The 24,034-nt window shown below is 40.6% G+C and overlaps 1 protein-coding gene across 8 annotated transcripts in view; it reads right to left on the bottom strand.

Annotated features, from left to right (window-relative positions):
- Positions 1 to 297: 297 nt before the first annotated feature.
- Positions 298 to 24,034, bottom strand: part of LOC125010551 (pituitary adenylate cyclase-activating polypeptide type I receptor-like) — a 54,225-nt gene continuing 30,488 nt past the window's right edge. For 3 of the 8 annotated variants that reach the window (XM_047589264.1, XM_047589262.1, XM_047589263.1), the window contains exons 2-15: positions 21,540 to 21,724; positions 16,658 to 16,751; positions 11,976 to 12,086; positions 11,789 to 11,889; positions 11,611 to 11,708; positions 10,224 to 10,356; positions 8,835 to 8,988; positions 8,312 to 8,372; positions 7,266 to 7,335; positions 6,976 to 7,067; positions 6,174 to 6,257; positions 4,709 to 4,838; positions 2,979 to 3,020; positions 298 to 2,269 (exon numbers count right to left, since the gene is read on the bottom strand). In XM_047589264.1, coding sequence (XP_047445220.1) covers positions 2,045 to 2,269; positions 2,979 to 3,020; positions 4,709 to 4,838; positions 6,174 to 6,257; positions 6,976 to 7,067; positions 7,266 to 7,335; positions 8,312 to 8,372; positions 8,835 to 8,988; positions 10,224 to 10,356; positions 11,611 to 11,708; positions 11,789 to 11,889; positions 11,976 to 12,086; positions 16,658 to 16,751; positions 21,540 to 21,581 — 1,437 coding nt within the window. In that variant the 5' untranslated portion in view covers positions 21,582 to 21,724 and the 3' untranslated portion in view covers positions 298 to 2,044. The remainder of the gene's footprint in view (positions 2,270 to 2,978; positions 3,021 to 4,708; positions 4,839 to 6,173; positions 6,258 to 6,975; positions 7,068 to 7,265; positions 7,336 to 8,311; positions 8,373 to 8,834; positions 8,989 to 10,223; positions 10,357 to 11,610; positions 11,709 to 11,788; positions 11,890 to 11,975; positions 12,087 to 16,657; positions 16,752 to 21,539; positions 21,725 to 24,034) is intronic. The other 5 variants (XM_047589265.1, XM_047589268.1, XM_047589266.1 and 2 more) reach the window with 5 other exon arrangements.

The following is a 24,034-nucleotide window of genomic DNA, read 5'->3' as shown; positions in this document are numbered from 1 at the left end:
AGAAAAGCACGTATACTGTACATTTAGTCATCTCACATGGCACCGGCTCCTAGAAAATAAATATACATCCGTATCTGTTCGACAGTATCTCACACTGATCATTTAAAGATACTACATTCTTTTAATCCGTGCAGATGGGAACGCATAAAAATAAATGAGTGTGAATGTGGCTAAAAAAAATAAAATAAATGTTTTGTACACATCATTTCACATTTCACCTTTTAAATAATTTCCCCACCTGGCTGGTCACTGTTTTGCTAGTTTCGTTTGTGCACAAACTAAAAGAAAAACAAAGCAAAAAAAAAAAAAAAATGTGTGAGCAACACTCTGTGATTGTCAAGAGCTGTCACATTAAAGCATTTTGAGTTGATGTGTTTGACGCCAGTACTGAATTGCAATAATCAAATATCTACACAGAGCAGTAATTATGACAAATGAATACTCAATTCAATTAATTACATCACAATAATAATAATAATAATAATATTAAATCACATTAGATTGAGATTTTTACCATTGAAGTTTAACCATAAAACACACGTCTCTGCACATTCTCTGTAGGAAGTGACTCACTACACTTTTATATAATCCGTTCACCGCACGATAAATAAAAGTGACAGTTATTTGTGACTGACTAGGCACTTTGGAATATGAGTGAAGGAGATGATCAATTAAAAGAGATGATTTAATATGGCACTACGGGCTCAACCTCCAGAGGAAACAGAACAAGACAAAGAGCCTTGTTATCTTGAAGAGCGCAACAACGGTGTCATTCTGCAATAAAAGACACATGAACTCATGGCACTGTGCAGCAGAGCTCTGAGCGAAAGCATCCACCAAATGGCACATGTACTTTTTATATTCGTAGTCTGCAAAAACAACATCAACAACAACAACAACAACAACAGAAATACACATCTGACCAGCCTGAAACCAGCCGAGGGAGCAGCTAAAGGAGGATGAACCCATTCAGATTTTAAATGTATTTTGCTCATATGCTCCGATATCCTCTACAGCTTTCCATGCTTCCTACACTTTTTGGCTCCCGATCCCGTTAAGTAAAACAAAATCAACCCCTCCAGCAAAAGTACAAGTGTTTCAGTTTATATTTGTCATCCCTAAAGATGTGATATTTCATTTTACAAAAAAAAAAGAAGAATTTAATTCGAGGTTGGAAAAACTGCTCTACGCTGCTCATTCATTTCCATTTTCATTTATAGATACTGTGTGTGTATATATATATATTATTTTATATATATATATATTATTTTGTACAAACAAATAAGTCCAGAATAGAGTGGGCAGGATCTTTCTTTGTCCACAGAATATGTAATGAAGTCTACAGATTCGGGCTCCAGTTCCTTTTGTTTGAAAAGGTCTTTACAATACTGCTTCAAAAAAAAAAAAAGAAAAAATCTGATCTAGACACCAAAAGTAACTACAGTATTTACACAATCCATGAGTTTTTAGTTTTCTAGTTTTTTTTTTTCTTTTAAATATATATTTTGACATACTCTGTACTTACGGCTGATTGTAGAAAAGAAACGCGTTTAAATTCAAGATGAAACATTTAAACAATGAGCATTTGTACAAGCAAGGCGAACGTTTGGTTGATATTTAACTTTGGACTGTGATGAAAAATCCAGTCAGGCAACCTGTATGGCACTTTGAAGCAAATTTACTTTACACCATCAGAAAAGTATGGCCCCTACATTTAATACTTTACTCTTTTTTTTTATTACTATTAGAGTTTCTTTTGGCACCAGTTCTACTTTTAATATTATTAACGGATTAAAACAATCAAAAAGGCTGAACTTAAAACCTTTTAGAGTTCAAATCAATCAAGTGTTTACAAGCTACACCACTTAAATCAACGGATAAAGTATGAAAGCAAGCTGTGCACCTCGAGTAAATGCTTTCAGAAAGGTTTTTTTTCTAAAGGCCAAACTTCAAAATAGAAGAGGTGTGAGGGGCCACTTTGGTCTGCTCTGGTTGGTCTGATGTACATTAGAGGAACGGCACCTTGAAGCTGACTCCTGAGCGATCAGACGCTCAGGTCGGGAGGCTGATGTTGGCGTTCTCCGCCAGCGGGCTGGACATGCGTATCTGGGAGCTGCTCTTGCTTAGGATCGACAGCTGAGTCCCGCCGTTCACCCCACTGCTGGCCAACGAAGGGTGCCTCTGCTGCTTCAGATCCACAGCAAAGTACCGGTTCACCGTCCAGCTGCGCCATTTCCTCTTGATCTCCGACTGCACCTTCAGGGAGAAACTTCACAAGGTCATTTTTAATGTACTTTAAGCTGTGCCGGCTCCGCGAAAAAAAAAAGAAAAAGGTACAGTTCATTTAAGGACTGCGGGGAAGTGTTTAGTGAGATATTTGAGGAAATGTATGAACGGTGAGTGAAGGAAATGTGTTTATTTTTACACTGTGATGTAACACGGTCAGAATTTAAATGAGCCTTGTTCGTCACTTTGTGCTGCGGATGAGAAAATGACCACAAGTTGTGACTAAAAGTGCTCGAGTTTGACATTTTCCCAAACTTCCTTTTCAGAAACAGACTTCTTTGACTTTTTAACACAATTACTAATCATCGTATAAGTGCCATGAAAAATAAATTGATGTTTTATCACATATAAACATCCATAACAGACTATTTATTTTTTATTATTTTACTTTTGTTGCATTCAGACTCTTTATCTTGATACATTTTGCATGGAATATTTTATCAAAATGATATAAAATATTCATTAACTATTTCTACATAGGAGGCACATTTGAGCTTCTCTTGACTCACAGCTATATCACAAAATATTATACACACACGTTTTTCTTAAGTTTCAGTTTAATTAGTGATAATAAATACACATCTATCTATCACGATATCCTCTTGTAGCAGTGTGTTTTATATGTCAGAATATAGAGAAAAATACCCTTAAGTGACAGAAGTGTTTAAGAAGAGAAGAGGTATAAAACTTACCTCTCCATTGAGGAAACAGTAGAGAACAGCTACCACAAAGCCCTAAACAACAGAATGGAGACAAGAGAAAAAAAGAAACAAAAAAAACAAATCAGCATGAGATGGAAATGTTGCATTAATTTTTCTAACCTTTTCAGCAGAAAAATAAAAAGAGTGACTGTGGGCATGAATACAGTGTCATATAAACATCGCTAATAAAAAGCTGTTCTACAAAACATCAGGGAGAAAACATCCAGACCTGGGAGTAATGTGTCATTATTTCATTTTTTTTTTTACAACCACTGGGAGTCGTCTCAGTTTTCTCCCGCCACAGTTTATGAGCTGGTAAATTAGTTTATAAAACAGGTTTCCTCCAAAAAATTAAGCACATAAAGTTTACGGCTGCAGGAATTGATTGCGTTTCTCAATCAGCCAGTCTGTAGAGTAATGGCTTCGAGAATCAATTTGTTGTTTTTTTGTCTTTGTGGACATACATTTGGAGAAGGAAACAGGAAAACTGGTAATGAGTGATAATGTATTTCTCTTATGTCCAGCAGAGCCACACCTAAAGATATTCTACTCATTATCAAATAAGAAAATCAGCTTCATTCATTCGTTTATTCTCTAAAAACTCTTTTGATTTTCACGCCAAGGACCCCAAACTGATGGAGAGATTAAGTAGGGACCCCCCTACCTACTATATGTGTTCTATATTAAACATAAATATACATAATTAGCATAATTTTGTCATTCATTCAATATTAAACTATTGAAATAATACACGGGTTCAAATGTTTTTTTGTTTATTTTTTATTATTTCAAATGTGCAACAGTAGGGGGGCCCGTGCAACTGCCGTAAACAAAAACACACCTGACAAAAACATACATATAATTAAAAGATAAAGAAATGGGATCGAGCTGCACTGTTAGCTTCGTCCCTGCTAATGTCGCAGCCTGACAGAGTCAGCGTGGAATATGCAGCCTCGTGATTGGCTCAGCAACGATATGGGGCGGGGCCTACTGTGTAAAGGCAGCTTAGATTGACATGTCTCGCTGCCAAGACAGCTCCAGATAATGTCTTCTTCCTCCATTTATCCCTTTACTAAAATACGTCGGATTCATGTTAATGTGCATTTAAAGAAATTTAAAAGAATTTTGTGGGGAAATTTAAAAAAAAATATAGATGAAAAATATCCAATCAACCAAAGATTTTGCAGCCCTCCCTGCAGTACCTACATGAACCCCCTAGGGGTCGTGGACCCCTTATTGAAGACCTATGCTCTGCGGGGTTGCAGTGAGGCTGGAGCTTATCCCAGATGTCGTTGGTCTTAAGGGCGGTGTTAGCTCTGTGGTACAACATGTCACCGGTCTACCACAGGGCCAACGCAGAGGGACAAACGACCACTCTCACCCACAGCCAATTTAGAATCAACAATCAAACTACCGAGCACGTCTGTGGACGGTGGGAGTACCCGGAGAGAACCCACGCAGACACAGAGAGAACATGCAAACAATTAATACGAACACATGTTCAACAGTGTTTTCAGTGGAAATGCATCTGGCTCTTCTGAGCTCTGCATACAGACCCACTTCCTGATGAGCCTCTTTCTATCTGGTATCCTCAGGTGATTCATTACCTCGTTATGTTCTCTCATTCATTATCTGGTGTTTGTCTTTAATTGAAACCGGACACCGGGGAGGGTTGGGGGAGGGGGGGAGGGGGCGAGGGGGGGGGGGGGTTGAGAGCGTACCTGGAAGGACCCAAGCCCGAGCTCAAAGACCAGCCGCTCCCTCTTGCTGACGTCTTCGGGCGAGAAGGCGAACACGGTGTAGTGAATACCGAACAGAGGGATGAGCAGGAGCGTGGAGCGCGCCAGACGCCTGAGCACACACACACACACGCACAACCAACAAGATCAGCACCCTCCATGGTGGAAGCGAAACACAAATTAAAGTCTTTTTTAATGTGAATATGCTCCTGCTGCTGCTGCTGCTTGTCAGCTTGAGGTGATGCGAAAAAGCCGCACTACTGATGTTTCAACGTTTTCTGTGTGAATTAAGTCTTTCTTATTGTCAACAAATCCTTCCAACAGGTGTCGCCCACTATCTCAGAGTTCCTTTGTCGTTCAGAAATCTATTAAACAAAGAGTGAGGCATGTCCTTGCACTGAGCGATGTGCTCCTTCCGTTAAACAGACTTGGGTCTATTTTTGAGTCGATCCCAAATGCGCCATCGTGCCGCAGCAGACGCCAGAAATAGTCCAACAAATGCACCATTTACTCAGTATGCAGATGTTCAAGGAAGTGAATTAGCCTTTTAATCATCTTAGTAGGAACAAATTAGCTGGAGAGAAGGGAAGGAAGAAGCATCGCGTGACGGTCTAACGAACCGGATTTGTTGACAACAACGAAAAAAAAAAGAATTTGGACTGTAAAAAGTGTGTGTGCAATACTGTGACGTGGAGCTACTTTTTGTGTCTGTGGTGCGTATCATGCAGCCAACAACAGTGGCTAACAAACACGTATGACAAGATGGGAATACAAAAAAAACACAGGCAAAACATCCAGAAACATAACACCGACTTGTTTTTTTTTTGTTTTGTTTTTTTACAGTGAGGCCAGTGACTCCTAAAGAATAATTATATGTGTATAAATGTGAATTCATTATGAAGGTAGTTTAGCTTAGATTAGCACACAAACTAGAAATGTGGAAACAGCTGCCAAAAACTCAAAAACACACAAATTAACCTCTTATATTTAATATCTAAACATTGTTTTACCATGAATATACTGGACTTATAATTATTATTATTATTATCCAGCTCTGACCAAAAAAAAGGTAAATTAGAGTAGTTCCCAATAATTCTTTTTTTTTTTTTTGTATTTTATTGTAATGAAGGGAAACAGTGCCTGTAACTGTAGTAATCAAAATGAGGCCACCGGCACTAAAAATATACACAAATTAAAACCTAAAAAATATAATTTAATAAATTGAATAATTTATGAATGGCCACAAACTTAATTAATTCAACTAAATTCTGTGTCGAAGCAATTGGAACATTAAAAATAACTTCAAGAGCCCCTGGGGTAAACAAACACACACACGCGCGCATACATACGTGTGGTCAACACTAGACAGACACACACACACACACACACACACACACACACACACACACATGTGTGTGTCTGCAGACAAACGCACACGCACACTTACAGTGTGATGGTGGATAACTCTGACATCCTGCACGAATGCTGAACAGCCTGTGTGGGCTCACTGAAGCATTTCTGAGCACAGCTGCTACACGGCACAGAGACAACACACAACACAACAAAGACAACGTCTTTAGGGACACGCACGCACAACTTCACACTTGGTCACACGCGCACGGGTTCTAAGAAGCACATGAGAATGACATTATCTGCAGCGGCCTCAAAAGACACTGTCCTGCGGGAGCGGAGCAGGAGTGATGTCTGGATACAGTACAACTCCATAATAACGAGGGCTCACACTTCCTGCCGACAGGTAATACAAATATGAGCATGAAAATAAATTTCAGGTGGATACGTCAAACATTGTTATACAGCATCTTAGAAATCAGTGTCTAAATGTGTGGATTCTCTCTGGAAATGGTTCCTCAGTCTAAATGTTGACTAAATGTATTTAAATTGATAATGATGAATGACACTGACTGGCAGCTAATTTAAAATACACTGTGTGCGTGTGTGGATTCATGGAAATAAAGGAACATGTCACCCAGTGCAAGTTCAGCTAAAATGATGTGGGTTAATAAAATACAGCATCTGTATCTGCCTTAATTTATACTGTGGGATCATTTCATTAATAATTATCTCTTGACATAAAGAGAAATACTTAGTGTCTAATAAGAAAATATGCACAGTGGTCACATATATTCAAGCTGTAAAGGCTACAACCATGTACATAACTGATTCAAGTATAATTTCATCAAATAACATTTATTTATCTGGCGTCAATGAACTCGTTGAGCGTAACTTACAGGTAAATGCTCGATTCGTTGCCTCCGATGTCGGGGGACTGCAGCTTCTGGACCAGGATGATGATGATCCCGATGAAGAGGACGAAATTGATCTGACAGCAAACACACAAGTATCACAGTGTTGGACACTACAGCAACAAGACCAGACTAGACCTCTGATTACTTGTTTAAATTTGTTTACTGAAATACATCATACACCATAACTACACTGTGTACTTGTTCATTTTCTTCATCATTTATGAGCACAGGACAAAACCTATAAGGAAAAATAATCACAGGTCACACTGTACCATAATGGAGGCCACAATTGGTCCTTTGATCACCCACCAGAGGGCAGTGTTGTCATTGGTATCCCAGCATCTGGAGGAAAAAGGAGGAGAGGGTGTTTTTTTTTTTTTTTTTTATAATAGTAATCATTCTTCATGGTCCCCTTCACATTCTCTCAGCATTAGTTCATACATAAAACAATACAGTGTGCTGGCAGGTGGATGTTTATAGAGTAAATGGAGGGAAAGTTCAGAGGGAGAGAGGGTTTATAATAGAAAGAACATCTAAAGACTCTACAGACTCAAAATATGCATCAACATATAAAAATGACATTTTATACTTATAGTTCCTCAGTCATTATTTACAGAAACATGAATAAAAGGGCCCAGAAAACTGAGCCTTTTACTTAGCAAAGATTTATTTTAATATGTGTTCAGATGTTTTATTTTAGTAGAGGTTGCTCTTATCCTTCTTGTTTCTTTTCTGGACTATAGTCATTACTGCTACTGTGTGTTTATATATATATATATATATATTACACAGCATTATTCATCTATTTATACACAAAGCTTAGTAATTACTCAAGCTAACATCACAATACTGCCTTTATGAATCTGTCTTCATCTGAAGAAACATATTTTATTTAAAACATATTTTATTAAAATATATCAAATTAAAGACACAATGTTTTTTTTTTTTTTTTTTTTTTTTTTTTACAAATTTTATCGCTTAATTAGTAATATAAATACAGGATGCGTTCAAGTGTTATTAAAATAGAAGGAATATTTCCAAATAACATTATTTTATTACGTCACTGATTCGTCACATCATCAGATTAATGCTGTAGGAGGTGAATTTCAGATTATATTCTTTTATTTAGTTGGATATATTCTGTTTTTTATTTATTTATTTTTTTTTAACGTGACAATGAATTGCATCAGCTGTCAAAATCAGTGACACATGATTCATGATTTCTGAGGTGCAGCGTGGGGAGGATACTGAATACAAGAATATTTAAATACTCTTCCGTTATTTAAATGTGAGGTTTGACAGAAGACTTGGGACGTACCCGGTGTCGTGGAAATGGAGCCTCAGGACTGCCCAGACTGTCACACAAATGGTGGGAGTGCCTGTAATCAGCAATAAAAAAAAAACAAAAACACAATCACTAAAAACTGATGACAAGTCTGTGTCGTAAAAACATGCACTGAGTTATTTTTTGTGATTGTCACCCCGTTTTATTTTATAATCATTTACAGGCTGTAATCACGATCAGCATTTAACTATTTTCTTCAAGAGCATTTTTATTATAAATTTCCAGGAATTTCGCTTTATGGCTTTTTTTTTTTATTTAACACCAACAAAAAACTACAGCTTTTATGACTTATGAATTATGTATTTTTCCTCTATATTCAAACTGAATGAAATCTACTCAAAGAAACCTTTCTTTGAGCACATTTGATTCAATTTCAATAACAATTTTCAAGTTACCCTTCAAGGCTAACGCTATGGCACGCATTTCAGAGCTGACAATACGAAGAGAGAATAAATTGGACGTCGCTGGCGATGAGCAGCCAGAAGCGGCCACTTACCCCAACCTACGATGGTGTACCAGTAGAAGTAGCGCCTCTCGGGAAAGAAAGTCTCCACCAGCAGAGTGAAGAGATACAGGCCTTCAATGAACAGCCAGAAATAGTTGGACATGACACAGTAATGGAAGAAAACCATCACTGCTTTACACCCCACCTGAATGTGGAAACACAGGGAGGGGATGCATTAGGGCAGCATGACTGATGCTCCATACTCCATTTAGGCATCTTGAAATGTCTTCATTTTTTTATTTTTTTTAAAGGAGATTTTATACCTTAAAGACCTCAACATCAAAACAGAAAATCTTTATTGGTCAGTCTTTCACTTAAAAGCTCGAGACGATAAATGTCAGAGTGACAAATGTCCCCATTCTTGTAAAACACAGTGCAAACAGACGTCACGGGGCTACAACCCCAGCGCGCCGTGCCGTCATTTCCCTAAACATTTTTACCTGCTGGTCTATGAGGATGAGGGATCTCTGTGGAAACTTCATGTCGGCAGAAATGAGCCAAATTTACGTCGGGTGAAGTTTAATCTAATGGCTCTGGGTTCATATTCAGAGTGGGGGTCAACCAATTACAACACCGATCTGATGCCTGGGCACCGCCATGACGATGGCCTGCGACGTCGCCATGGCAACGGTTGCAAAGCGGAGGACGTTTGGAAACGGGGAAAAGAAAAAGAAGAAGTGCAAAGTAACCACTGATATGTTAATGGGACTCGAGTACAAGATTTCCACTGGCCTTGCTGAAGCCATTAGCGTACCTAATTAGTTTTATTTATCATGCCTGGCTTTACAACAGTGAGCAATGTGTTGTTTCCAGACAAAGGCTAAGAGCTTGTTCTGCATTGTAATAAGGCAGCATTACTCATCTAATAGCGTGTTTGCCTTTTTTTTCTTTCTTCACGTGACTGAAGAGCCTTGAAAGGTGAATATCAAACAGAAAATACAGGAGGAGACGTGTTCCGAGGTCTTTGTTTAGAGCTGCATTCATATCCCAACCGATCATATCGCACATGTACGTTTTCCTTCAGCTCTCACGAGTGGCTTCGAGTGCTTTTGCTGAAATAATAATAACGATAATCCACAATGGCCTGCACACTTCTTATGGTGAATCCTGTGAGCAATTGCTCTGTCAGAGTCTGAATCTTTTGGAATAATAAAGGCCTCATTTTGCAATTATCCGCTTCAAATTGAAATTAATGAAATGATTAACGTTGTGAAATTAAATGACCAGTGATGCATTATTAACCAAACCAGCATTCCTTGTTTTCTTTCTGGTGATAGAAACCATAAGCCACAGACAGACAGAGTGTGTATCAGGAACCTGTGAATATCCGTACAGTACGTATATTATAATTTATAATAATAATGAGCCGCTGCAACTGACCGTGTGCACGAAGCAGTGGTCGCTGTCTTCCTGAGCGTACAGCACGCCGTCCTTGATGAACACTGAGATGGCTCTCAGGATGAAGGACACAAACAGATTCATGTGAATGAAGTTCCTGGTGCAGTGGAGCTTCCTGGGGACAAGACAGAGGATTTTTTATCACACACGAATCCTTAACAGTTCAATTTTTTTTTCTAAACATGCAAATCTGAAAATAAACATCCTGGAGAAAGTTCACATCTCATTGAACTGAGGTTCCTTTTTTATTCTTTTATTGTTCAACTCAGGAAGCAATACCACCAGTAACCACTAGATGGCTTACAACGAATTTGTTCTCTTTTAGGGGTTATGTGGCTTGGTAAAGTGAACTTCAGCAGTGGACATGCACGGGAAAACACATTTATTATTATTATTGTTGTTGTTAGTGAAACAAATCATGTAAAAATTTGAGTCGTTTTCCAAACTTTTTTGAGAAAAAACAGCTGAATATTAAAGAGGTGCTTATAGATCGTTATTCATCATAAGTCATTATTTAGTCTGTTAGTGCTAATATATTGTATATGTTGAGGGCAGGAAGTGATTTAACAGATATTGTTCAATTCAGGAAGCAATACCACCAGTAACCACTAGATGGCTTACAACAAATTTGTTCTCTTTTAGGGGTTATGTGGCTTGGTAAAGGGAACTTCAGCAGTGGACATGCACAGGAAAACACATTTATTATTATTATTATTATTATTATTATTGTTATGATTGTTAGTGAAATAAATCATGTAAAAATTTGAGTCGTCTTCCAAACTTTTTTGAGTAAAAGCAGCTGAATATTCAAGAATATTAAAGTGCTCATAGATCATTATTCATCATAAGTCATTATTTAGTCTGTTAGTGCTTATTTGTTGAGGGCAGGAAGTGATTTAACAGATATTGTTCAATTCAGGAAGCAATACCACCAGTAACCACTAGATGGCTTACAACGAGTTTGTTCTCTTTTAGGGGTTATGTGGCTTCTGTAGTGGACATGAGGGGGTCTGAGTCAAGAAAATCTGGGCTGCATCTTTTATTACATGTGCAAAAGGTTGTGAAAGATGGATTAATAACTTTTGTTTTTGATTAGCTGCATAATTTAGTTTCTTGATTTAAAAAAAAAAACTGTGAGGAAAAAAAACAACAACTTCCAAATGTGACATTTTCGAGTTGATTATTCTGTTTGAACAGCGTTCCCAAGAGACAGATAAATGTCGCATGCAGAGAAGCGGGAACAAATCATTTTCTGTCGACTGACATTTGATGTACTGTACCGATAACACAAATGAAGAAAAGGTGAATATTTATAGATTTCTTTTGTTTTTTTTTCGCTTTGGATCCGATTAATTTTGTCAAAACTCACCTGAATCTGCAGAGGATGACCATGGCTGTGGTCAGAGACACCAGAGACGTGCTGTAGCCGACCGTGTACAGGGCTTTGACCGAGGCGAAGTACGGGTCCTAGCGGTGGAGACAGAGAATGAGCGTGTGTGTTGATAACACATGCGTAAAATGTTCAGATGAGGAAAACTGGGCCGTACAGGTTTGGTCATGTTGTCGTATAAGAAGCAGACGTCCACGTAGTGAGGGAAAGGCTCGGACCAGCCGTCCTCGGTGCAGTTACGACTGATCTTCCCCATTTCTGAGAATGGAAAAAAAAAAAAAAAACTCTAATGAACACATTTTTGAAAGTGAATCGATATCAGTTTCAATCATGATGCCACCCGCCTTCCTCAGGGTCCATGACGTCACTGAAGAGCTCCGGACAGTTCACCATCACCACCTCTCCCACGCTGGCCGCCTGCCAGCAGGTCAGGTTGTCCCACATCCAGTCACACGCTGAGGAGGAACAAAGTTACGTCACATTACGAGGAGCTTCGCAAAATGACACGATAAAGACAAAACACGGATATAAGTGTAATGAATCAAAATTCACAGAAAAAATAACGTAAGTTATTTAGGCTGCAAAAGCACGATGGCCCTTAGTCACCGACCTGGACCCTGAAAGGCCCAGGTGGCCACAGCCAGCTGATCTAATATGGAGCCAAGACACATATGGGTTCAGCAGACCCTAATCATAATAGGGGCCATGGTTGTGTACAGCCTGGTGAGCCGACAATAACAATCTAATGAATAAAAAAAAAAAGCAATAATAAAAGTGAGGCCATCATGAAACAAAAATCCTTTTTGTTTTCTTCGTTAACAACTTAAAACTGTGTTGTTGGTCTCTTGGGAGCTGAGAAAGTCAAATACATTTTAAGCTGATCTCTTTTAAGTTGACATTTAGTTGAACTTGTGTTGGTCCGTGACCCCTAGGGGGTCCGCGAAGGCACCACACATTAACGTGAATCCAACATGTTTTAGTGAAGGGGTAAATGAAGTCAGAAGACGTTACCACCACCTTATAGTTTGAAATAAAATAAAAAAAATGAATGAGGAATGTAAAATGATAATAATACTGTATATTTATAAATAACACTAGGTAGAGTTTAATACAGAACACATATAGTAGGTAGAGGGTCTCTACTTAATCTCTCCATCAGTTTGGGATCCTTGGGTAAATGATACATTCAATATCCACTTCTGTGCTGCTTGGTTTTTGATAAAGAGAATGGACCTGGGTCTTCTGAGGGCGTCATGTGGTGTCTAGCAACAGGATGTTGTTAGTCTTTGGGTCCTATGTGTTGAGGGGAGGGGCCTCTGTGGATCATCCCACAGACACTTGATCAGTTTGGGGTCTAGTGAATATGGAGGCCAGGTCAACACCTTGCGCTGTTCTTCATGTTTTTTGAGATGTTCCTAACGACTGCTGCCATCAATGAGTGTCGTTGCTATGGGGTGGGGGTGCCCGCTCTGGCCCATGCGGGTGCTACATGTCTAAGTAACATGCACATGAACACCAGGTCCAAAAGCCTCCCAGCAAAACATTGTATCGTCACCAGACGGTCAATGTTGTTAACGTCAGCTCTCAGTGGTTTTAATGTTGTGGCTGATCGGTGCATATTCGTGTACAAAACGCAGACGGACTAAAGGAAGGAGGTGAAGGTAAAGGTCCTCATAATAACACTGCGTGACTCCGTCCCTGTAACGAATTATAGAGTCATTATGACTCATTAAATTCCAGTGCAAACACAGCTTCTAACATAATACCACTGTTTTCCACTCGCCTCCAGCACGACAAACAGATGATGACGACGATGATGTGAAAACTTATGGTGAGAGCAATCGCCCGCAAGCGCCGGGATGAGAGGGGTTGAGGGGAATGAGCGGTGAATGGATAATAGGTATTTGCTGGGATTTTGACAACTAAATTGCTGTCAGTTTATTAAATACGCAGGATTTTTTAAAATTTATTTTATTTTTATATATTTTTTTCAATTTAGGTTATAAAGCTGTTATTCTGAAACACCAGACCGCCTGAAACAGCCCAACATTACCAGCAGCATTATGTCTCGGTCGACTTAATGATGCCAGACCTTTCACTCCACCCGCTAGTGAGGAGATTCTGTTCAACTATAATGACTGTTGACTTCTGCGCTGCAGAAACTTGCTCTTCTCTGCCATTATTCACAGAATGCACCAGCCTCTTAACACCAGCACAGATATAGTTTGAATTTCTTATGCTGCATATGAACGGCTATGCATCTTTTAGAAGCCCAAAGGCTCAAACGGTGGAAGCGTTTATTTGCCTTCATGGGACCGTGTGTTGAATATTAGTGTTTTCCACTAAATATCACGAAACGCATCCGTCAAACCTTTCAGAGACATTCAGCTATAAGGATTTTGTGGACGCTTGTTGTTTTGCAGACCATCACACATGAAGTGACGTTTAAGCTGGCTGTACCTAACAAACTGGCAACGACAGGTACAGGAGCGCCGCGCAGATTAATGCCGATACCATCCATCCATCTGGTTTCCCAGGCTGCGGACGAAACCCTGCGCCCGGCTCCATCTGTTTTCGTTGTGATTTTCTCCTCCGTTCTTTACCTCGCTCGCGCTCACAATAAATTCTTCATTCTAAGTGCCACTATCACAACTTGGATTTCTTCCCTGCCTTTCTGTCTGCTCTCATGTTCCTCATCTTCAGCGCTCTCCACTCCCTCCCTCCCTCCCTCGTGCTCTCTCCATCTCCAGCTTTACTACGTCGCTTGCTTTATAGCGCTGCAGTCTGATTTGTGTTGTGTTTTTTTTGTTTTTTTTTTCGACTGTAGATACATCTGTGTGCTTCCGCGTGTTTTCCCTGGACATATGTGTGTGTGTGTGTGTGTGTGTGTGTGTGTTTGCAGACCTTTCTCTACTCTGCTTGGCTCTCTAATCTGTTTTGGTTCTGTCTGGTGAGCCGGACACGAAGCCAATTACCTTTTAAAGGGCAAATCGGAGCCAAATGAGCCGCACTGAGCTACAGAGGTAACCGGCTTAATAAAGCACTCCGTCTGCATCACTGGCGATCTCACACAGGACCCCACACCATGTTGAATCTCCACTGGGCTGCAAAGATCCAGCACATGCTTGTCCTGTGCCGTGCGTCGGGTGCATGTTGTATGCGCAAACGCAGACGGATGGATTCACGAGACGGACATCACTTCTTCCTTTGACACTGATCTAATTGAGGACTGAATGAAATATTTATTTTTTGCAGTTTGACTCAAAGAGTGCAACCGCAGCAGAATGCTAAGCTAAGCTAAGCCGTGCAAAAGAGCACTCATTTATAATGGGGCTCCTGATGAAGATTTGGATGAATATGAACTAATTTACTGATGCATCATTTTAGTCTATAAAGCATCAGAAACTAGCTAAAAAAAATCTTATCATCTTATCATGAACCTGTTTGCACTGGCTTAAAACAAAGACAAGCAGTAAATCCTTATAATATCTGTTCTGCGTTTTTTTGCCTGAGAAATTACACGATTAATCGACTGATTGCTTGGGCTCTAAACTGAAGGCGCTCTCAGACGTTATCAAATGTCCATTTGTGCAGAGAGAAATTAATCAGGCACCAAAATCCAGCCGCGTACTGTACGCTGATCAAATAGATTATCAATTAGCTTTGCAGAAACTGTCGGATGAAGGATGGAGGTCGTTTCGTGACAGAAATTCATTTTCGTTAAATTCGGCTGCATGATGGCAGCGGCACCAGACAGCAAATCATTATGTGGCAATTTCACACAGCCAGCCGGCTCATCTCAACCAGAGCACCTTACTTAAAAATATAATAACAAATAAATCACGGAATACAATTTTCGAATTGGATTTTGCAAACCAGGAAGAAACAGGCCACCGACAAATGTCTTCACGCTCTGTCTGACTGATCGTTTCCTCGCGTTCATTTTTCTGCCTTCCCCTTTCTTTGCTTTTTCTCAGGCCTCAAGTCGGATTTTGTGCAAACCAGGCGCTTTTCTGTCCCCCGCCAACGATTTGCTGTCAGCAGAAAGGAGCAGAATGGCTTCTTTCAAAGGCACAGGAAGAGACACTGATCCGTTAAAGGGTCGCGGCTGGCCAACATGTGTCACTATGGTCTCTGGACGTAGTTGAACACAATTTGCTCATTCTACGGAGGAACAGAGGAATACAATGACGTCTGATTTCAACAATAAATACAAATGGGGCCTGTGTACAGATTGTTCACACGTTAGTGTCACAATAAGAGCTGCTAAAAATAAAACTCGCAAGGAAAATTCTCAATGGAAGACCGCATGGTGATAGTTGTGCAGGCAGCACACAGGAAGACTGCAGGGCCGACCTTTAAAAGCTGCACATGAGAAACGAGCCGAACCCACAGCCCCTCTCCCCTTTAAACTTGTTATCCTGCGCTGTAAATCTCCTGCGTTTCATGTTTTTTTTTTTTTCAAGGCTCCTATGGCTGTCAGGGAAGCTGTGAGTCACAGTGCAGTCTGGGAGTTGCAGTCGTTTGGGGGCGCATTTTGAACAGCAGCAGGAGACCTGAATCTGTCGCTAATGAAAACCACACTCCGTGGCCAAGAAAATAATTGCTTCCAGGAACCTCATAACAAGTTTGCAGGGTTTTCGGAAAAGTGACGTGGGAAAAAATGTGAAAGCCACTCAGCGTGATATTACACACAGACATTTGGTTTTGTGAGCGGCCTTTTGCTGGGGTGAGAATGAGCCGAAGCTAGTGCCATGTTTCATCCTTACACGTCCCTCTGTGACCTTTACAAAAAACTAAAGCTATTTCCGGACCGGAGAGTAAAAAACAAACCCGTCATTTGTTAATCACCACAAATTTTTAGTCAATGCGTGACTTTCCCCAGGAGTCCTGCGTGTTTTCTGATGTGATGTAACCACACCGGCAGAGCCATGAAAGGCTGGGGGCTCGTGCCAAATTATGCACGCAGAAGGTTGCGAGCGGACGCACACGCGTGCGCGAAAACACTCCTCGCATCCTCACTTACCGATTTCGGCGCCATCTGGGTTGTGCATCGCGATCCTCTCCATGCATTTCTCGTGTTCACGCTTTATTATACAGTGTTCAGACTCCGAGGCCACCTGGAGGAAACAGACAAGCGTAGACACAGATCGAGAACGCCATCAAGAATAACAATAAAGGCTTTGGAAACAGTTGTTTTGTTTTTCTTTCTTTTTAGCCAGATTCTTGCATGGTATCTGCCCACGTTAAAATGAGGATCAGAGTTTCACAATATAAAACCACAGAAACATGTGACTTTACTTCTCAGTGTACCAAATATAGAAATTCACATCACAGTCAGCAGTTTTAATTATTTGAACTGTGAGAAGGGCATTTTTTTTTCTTTGACACCAAGTATAGATATAAACATTACAATACCCATGAGCCTCGGGTGCCAGAAAAAGCAAAAGACAGTCAGAGGTGACAATTCGACAACTAACAGTGAATTTGTGTTTGTATGTTAATTAGCTCACGGAGCCACATCAAGGACTGTGAGTGCTTTCTCCTTGGCTTTTAATTCATCTTTCCAATTCTTTGATTGGAGAGGTCCCTGTAGGAGAATATCTGTTATTAACACGCCACGTGTTGCCGTTCTACGCGGTGGTGGATTGTTGCATGTTCACTGGAGAGGTTGTCTGTTACAGCTGCTGACTGAGGTGCATTGTTATTGTCGCTTTCTGAGTATTGTTGAAAAACTCCAAACATTCTCCTCAGTCTCTCTTATCTAATTGGCCGATATCTCACTCAACCGTACGCTGAGATAAGGACCTCACTGCTCACCGTGACTCCCCCGAGTTTAATTTCATTAAGACAAAGGTGGGTTTTAGGAATTCTGTGCAGGATATTTATCTCATGGTTAATCATTAATTGCCTGGGAGTCATCTCATATGAAATGCAGAGAGGACACCAGCGATCACTCGTCTTCCCTTGGACCCATGCACCCTTAGATAGGACGTTTACAGGCGTCACTCGTATTCCCATTGTATTCCTGAGCATGACTCTACAACCTGTTGTACTTATGAACTACGTCACAGGTTTTCAACAGGGGGTCCGCGACCCCTAGGAGGTCCGCAGAGGTACTGCAGGGGGGTCGGAAAATCTTTGGTTGATTAGACATTTCCTATATATATATATATTGAATCCAACATATTTAAGTAAAAGGATAAATGGAGGCAGAAGACATGTCAATCTAAACCTCCTGTACACAGCAAGACCCGCCCCCTTTTGCTGCTGAGCCAATCATGAGGACGCATATCTGCAAGCTACTGGTCATCCTACTGTTGCACATGTTTGAAATACAAAAAATTAATATTTGAACCTGTGTATTATTTGAATAACTTGATATTGAATTCAAAATGATAATAATAATGTATATTTACTACACATATAGTATGTAGGGGTCCCTACTTAATCTGTCCATCAGTTTGAGGTCCTTGGACTGACGTTGAACGTTGAAGACCCCTGAACTACCTCACAAATCCTAAGGTGCTGGTTGATTTGAGGTCTAGGGTTTTAAACAGTGAATCCGGGGTTTATTGTTGGTGGGTCCAGACAATATTTAGTGATGAAACCTAGACTCTCTCTTTTAAATCTAATTCTGCTTCACTTAAAAACATATCCATCAAAATATAGGATCCAAACAAGCCACTAAAACGCCACACAAAAGCAGCCCGAGCAGAGTAAGAAAGGTGTCTCCTGGTTCCAAGGTGCAGTGAGGGGGGAAGTATTTACCCAGAGGTAGTCGAGTTACTGTACGTCTGTCATCTCCTCTCTTCAGACCAACATCTATTTTGCCCCCCCCCCGTTTGCTCTCTTGCAACTCTTCCTGCAGTTCTCTCTGTGAAATGTTAGGTGTAATATATCCCAGCCCTCCGAGCCATGGCTGACTCATCACTATCTCCCTGAACCGATATGAATTCACTTCTGGCTCTGCTGCCTGAGATAAGATAGGGCATCAGCCCACTGAAGATGTCCTAGGATTCCCTTCCTTTTTCTTTATCTCGTGGCGTGAGGGCAGAATGTTAAAACACCGCATGAATTATATGAAACATCATTAGAGCTGGTCCGCGGTCCGTTACCATTTTCATCAAACACACTGGACGACTACCAATTCTCCTCCTCCTCCACCTCCTCCTCCTCCTCCTCCTCCTCTACAGGATGGATGACAGATGTAAAGCCGTTCTTTCCTTGATGACAGTTGTGTTTGATATTGTTTAATAAAACCAGTGCTGGCATTGTTTGTGAGGAAGACCTCTATAATCATAAAAAGCATCCATGTTGCTAAGCAGCAGGTAACCAGTCAAGAACCCGTGCACGTTGTAGGCAACGCTTCCCAGAAATGAGAACTAATTGGATGCAGATGACAAATGTGTGTTTGGCATGAATGCAGACGAGCCTGATGACAGTATGAAATGTGTTATTGATTATTTTATTTAAACAGAGTCCTGGATAGCAGGTCCCGCTTGTTATTGATGTGTTGTTATTGTTTTAAATTCTTGCTACGGTCACAGCTCTGGCTTTTTGTGTCTTTCCTGTTCTATTAGACTCCACCAAAAATCAGTCTGTGTAAAAAGCTTAAGATTTAAAAAGCACACTAAATTAAAACACAGGCTTGTTCTGACAAGAGTTAGTAGCTGTTAGAAAATACCGTATGGATGGATAGCTGCCAGCTAGCTAGTTGAGGTAACTGACAAATGCTAGCTCGCTAATCAAAACTAAACTATGAAATATAAATTCAATGATAATGAGCTAAGTAACAATATCCTTGTTACAGACTGGGTTTTGTAAAGCATCTCAAGACAATTTCATAATGACGTTTTATAAATATAACTGAATTGAACTGCAAGTAACATCAGGCTAAAGGACCCTGCACTGTTTGCTAGCTTAGCATAAACAGATATTTTCCACTAACTTAGCTAACTCAAGGTGTATTTCTCCATATTTACATTTACATATAAATTAATTAATATGAGGTCAACATAGTGCTTAATATGTGGCTTCATATATTATATTAATGGTTTAGGAAGCGGAATAAACAAGAACCACAATGTTTAAAGAAGACATTTTCCAAAGGATATTTTTTTTCATTATATTTCCCCCCAAAATATTTTCTTATTTACCACATTTGGAGTGTGACGGCTGGTATAATATAATATGTCGCTGCCATTTTGTTTAAGCGAAAGTATAATTCATAATAAAAGTGAAAAAAACGCAGCACGTTCCTCTTCAGATAGTTTACTTATTTGTAGTGATTAATCGTGTTATTCTACATGAAGAGCAATAAAATATTAAAAAGACACCTGTCACTTGCACGTACAGCGGGAACTTCCTGTTTACACGTTTGACAGCTCCTGATTGGAGAACGCACGTTTCCTGGCAACCGACACTCAATATTTGTATTAATTATTAAAGTTAACTAAATGAGCAGATCAATAGAGTAGATATGTTTGTTTTTTTGCTTTTATTTTTTGCTGACAGGCTGAGAACACAACCCATATGACATATTAAGAAATATCACGCCATCAACTGTCCTTTCAGCTTCTTTTTTTAAATTTCCCATCAGCTTCTGAGGAAAAATGTCCACCTCCTACTTCTAAATGCTTCACCAGCGAGTGGCTGACTTTAGGGCAGTCTACACTGGCCAAACAGACCACATTTCTTCTAAAAAACAATAGATAGATACTTTACTTTTAGTGAAAACATCATTCAGAAACTATTTATACTAAGAACAGATTGCCTTAGGATTGCTTAGGGTCTATAAACAGGCACCATGACAGTTTGTATGGGAAAGAGAGGACCTTAATTAAAAAAAAATATATATATATATATATATAATTTTTAGTGCGCTTCTGATTCTCTGCTCCCAATCACTCCCCTCCTCTCCTCTGAAACAGATGTCTGTCCAGATAAGGCCTCCATTCTGAGTCCGCAGAACCACGGCTTTGCTTCCCCCAAGGCTATTTTCGAGGGTCAGATAATTCAGTGGCTCTCACTGCACCGCGCAGCACAGATAATAAAACTCCCATTTGACGTCGCACACCACTGGCCTACCGTACAGACCCATTTGACACACAATAAGTACATCACAACAGACATATCTGCCACATCAGCCGCTGAAGGTCAGCCGGAGACTGCATTGTGAGAAGATGTCAGCTGGAGGAACACTTCACATGTGTTAGGGGCCGGGCGCCTGAAAGGTTGGAGATGTTGGTGACCGCGGGGTCGCATTGTGAATTAATTTCAGCAGCAGTGAGCTTGTACTAGGTTTACTGGAAGTTATGAAAGCATATGAGCCTCCAAATAACACAAAGCAATTTAGACATCTGCGTGGTGTAGCTAAAGAAAGAGCTGCTGTGCTGCATCCGACTATAATTCCTCCCACGCATCTTGCACAACCCTTCCATTCTGTTTTTTTTTCTTTATTTTATTTCAATGAGGCAGATAATAAAAGTGAGTCACGGCAGATGGATGGGCAGCTCTCCGGTCAGCTAGGCCATCTGTTATTGTTCTAAGAGGCGGCTAGTCGCATTAACGCAGACCTGATCCAGGATCTGTAACGTATGCTGATGTGCTGATGCGGCATATGGTGATTTCCATCCTCCCAGCGCTCGTCACACACACACGCCAGCAGAAGCACGTTCGTAAAAAAAAAAAAAAAAAAAAAAAAAACGAATCTGGAGCGAAGGAGGAAGGAGGCGGATGATGGAGACGAGACGAGTGAGTGTACGGACTTACGTATGGATGTATGCATTGCTATGCTCCTGATGTCCCCCGTCACACACACACACTCACACTCACACTCACACACACACACACACACACCTACACTTGTGAACAGCGCATGAGACGCAAGCGCACAAACTACTCACCAGGGGCAGCAGAAAGATTGCAGTCAGCAGGTAGCCTCTCATTGTCTCCTGGGAGGGGCTTGTATCCAAAAGGCGCCTCAGTATCTTCCTGTGTGTATGTGTGTGTGTGTGTTTGTGTGCGTGTGTTTAGAGGGACGCACGGAAATTGCTCCCCTCAGCGTCTCCACACTTCAGCATGAAGGGCTCTGAAATACAACACACAGAGGGAAAACACACAATAAGAGAGCAGCAACGTGACAGCACTGATGCCGTGTGCGGCCACAGCATCGCCGCGTGAAATAGTTCCACCAGCAAGAGTCACAAGAATAAGAAACGATATGGAGATTTGTGTGTGTGTTAAAGTTAACCGTTCAGCAGCTAACAACACAGATGTTGTCCCTAACTATTAGTGAGGATGCTCCTCGTCGACGTCACTGCCAGTAGCTCTCAGCTGAAGTGACTTAATCTGTGTAAATGAGACCCAATAGCCCGTTTAACATGACACGTGTAACTTTATACTTTCTGTTTCTGTTCAGAATTGATTACATAGAGTATTGATGTTTTTGTTTTATAGATTTGAACTCATGAGTTGTAATTTCGGAAAAACACTAGGCTAAAAGGCTGAAATGGCACCTGAAGCATTTATTCATACAGTTGGATTCAGCTTTAAATAACAGTCTCAAAACTAGAATTTATCAATTTAAGGCACGATAGCATGTGCATTTTCGTCTTTTTACAAGCACATTGGAAAATGTACATGTTAGTTTTATGCAAAAGTCAACAAAGTATTTGGATTGAATGACTCTTAAATACTCCTGTTATTATTTTATATTCATGTTTCCTTTATCTCTCATCTTACAGCCTTTTAATGTCTTATGCCCGAGCAAATCTGCACGGTGGGACACAGCAGTGGATCCATTCTGCTTTCTGTCATTGTGTAGCCTTGTGGTTGCTTTTTAATGATCATTTCTTGACCTTTAACGCTGCTGGAAAACTCGATGCAAAATCTATCAAACACTTAGCTCTGCATATATTCATATAGAAGCAGTTTCTATTCGCTGTACTTCAGGTATGGGACCATCTGTTGCAGCTAAACGACACACTTTCCTTGCAACATTTTCAATCAAGTGTTTCATTAATCTTCAACAGATTTGAACACCTATGAGCAAAGGAGAAAGAAAACAGATTTATTTATCCTCCGGATCACGGTTGACTCGTTATTATCTGAAATCAGAGACGTAAACAAACCAAGGGGCCTCCAGTGGCCATGCATCACTTCATATCTCGTCCCTGCAGATTCCTACGCTCATAAAACCCCATCAATCAAATCTCAGACGTAATGTTTGTGTTTTTTTCCTTTACTTACGCTGCTAATGACAGCGAAAAGATAGGCCATCATCTAAACTCTCAAAGCAACATGTTTATGAAGGACAGGCCAAGCAACAAGGGTAAAACATTCGGAGGGCTCGTCGTAAATAAATCTAGTGCCTTTAAGACACCAAAATTTATGGTCGGACTTTAAAACAGCCCGCAGCCCAGCCCCTCTCTCTCTTCATGTCTTACTCAGCCGCGCCGCTTCCTGAAAACACAATGATTCACTGCAAACACGAAGCACGCTGGCCAGCAGCACCAGCAGAGGCAACTGACAATCAGCAAAACAGCAAAACACGCTCACATCCCCTCCTCCGGAAGATAATGCATTCACCCACACAGACAAATTCCGCTCTGGATCCCTTCCCTCCAGTACCGAATCCAATTACCTCTAAAGCATCTCTCGGATGCTTTATCAACAGCACAGACCAGGCTCAGAGGGAAAACCCAGAGATGTAGGAGAGGAGGACGTGCGTCAAGTAGGGCTGAGACCCAACTGTCACGACGAGCATTTAAACAAAAATGGAGACGCACACAGGATCTGTGTTCAACCCCCAAAAAACGTCACGGCCAAGACCGTGTTGCTGGAGGCTCCGGGGGAAGTTGAAAACAGTTCTACGAAGGGCAAATCCGTGTGGCTTCGGTAGTGAGAAAGCACTAGTGCAGGAAATAGCAGACAGGCCGAATATCACCTCAGAAGTATCCTGAGGGCATGAAGAGAGTCTGTTTGGCTCAGCACTGGATACATGTGAGTCACTTGGGAATCTGTGAAGCTTCATAGCGGTGGGATTAATCCAGTGTTATGTATGGCACGGATGTATCCCAGTAGAACACAAGATTTTGACAGTTGTCAATCATAAATGCTCCACACTGCTTGGGATCCACAACAACAACAACAAAGACGAGACATCCACGAAGTGTGTGCACATGAGCTGTGTGTGTGTGCCTACAGGTGCGGATACAAAGATAAAAAAACGAGGCAAAAATGAAGAAAGGTGCGTGCTTCTCTCTGTGCGTCCAGCTTAATGATTTATGCCCGTTGTGAAGTGAATTTTAAAAATGTGTCTCAGCACACCACATCCTCCTCATGTGTGTTGAATTCCTCTGCTCTAATGATTCATTTTTTTTTTCAGTGTCTCCGTGAG

This window comes from Mugil cephalus, chromosome 7 (assembly GCF_022458985.1).
Source record: "Mugil cephalus isolate CIBA_MC_2020 chromosome 7, CIBA_Mcephalus_1.1, whole genome shotgun sequence".
In the NCBI taxonomy this organism is placed as follows: domain Eukaryota; kingdom Metazoa; phylum Chordata; class Actinopteri; order Mugiliformes; family Mugilidae; genus Mugil; species Mugil cephalus.
The sequence above is the reverse complement of the archived record's forward strand: the minus strand, read 5'-3'. Positions and strand labels throughout refer to the sequence as shown.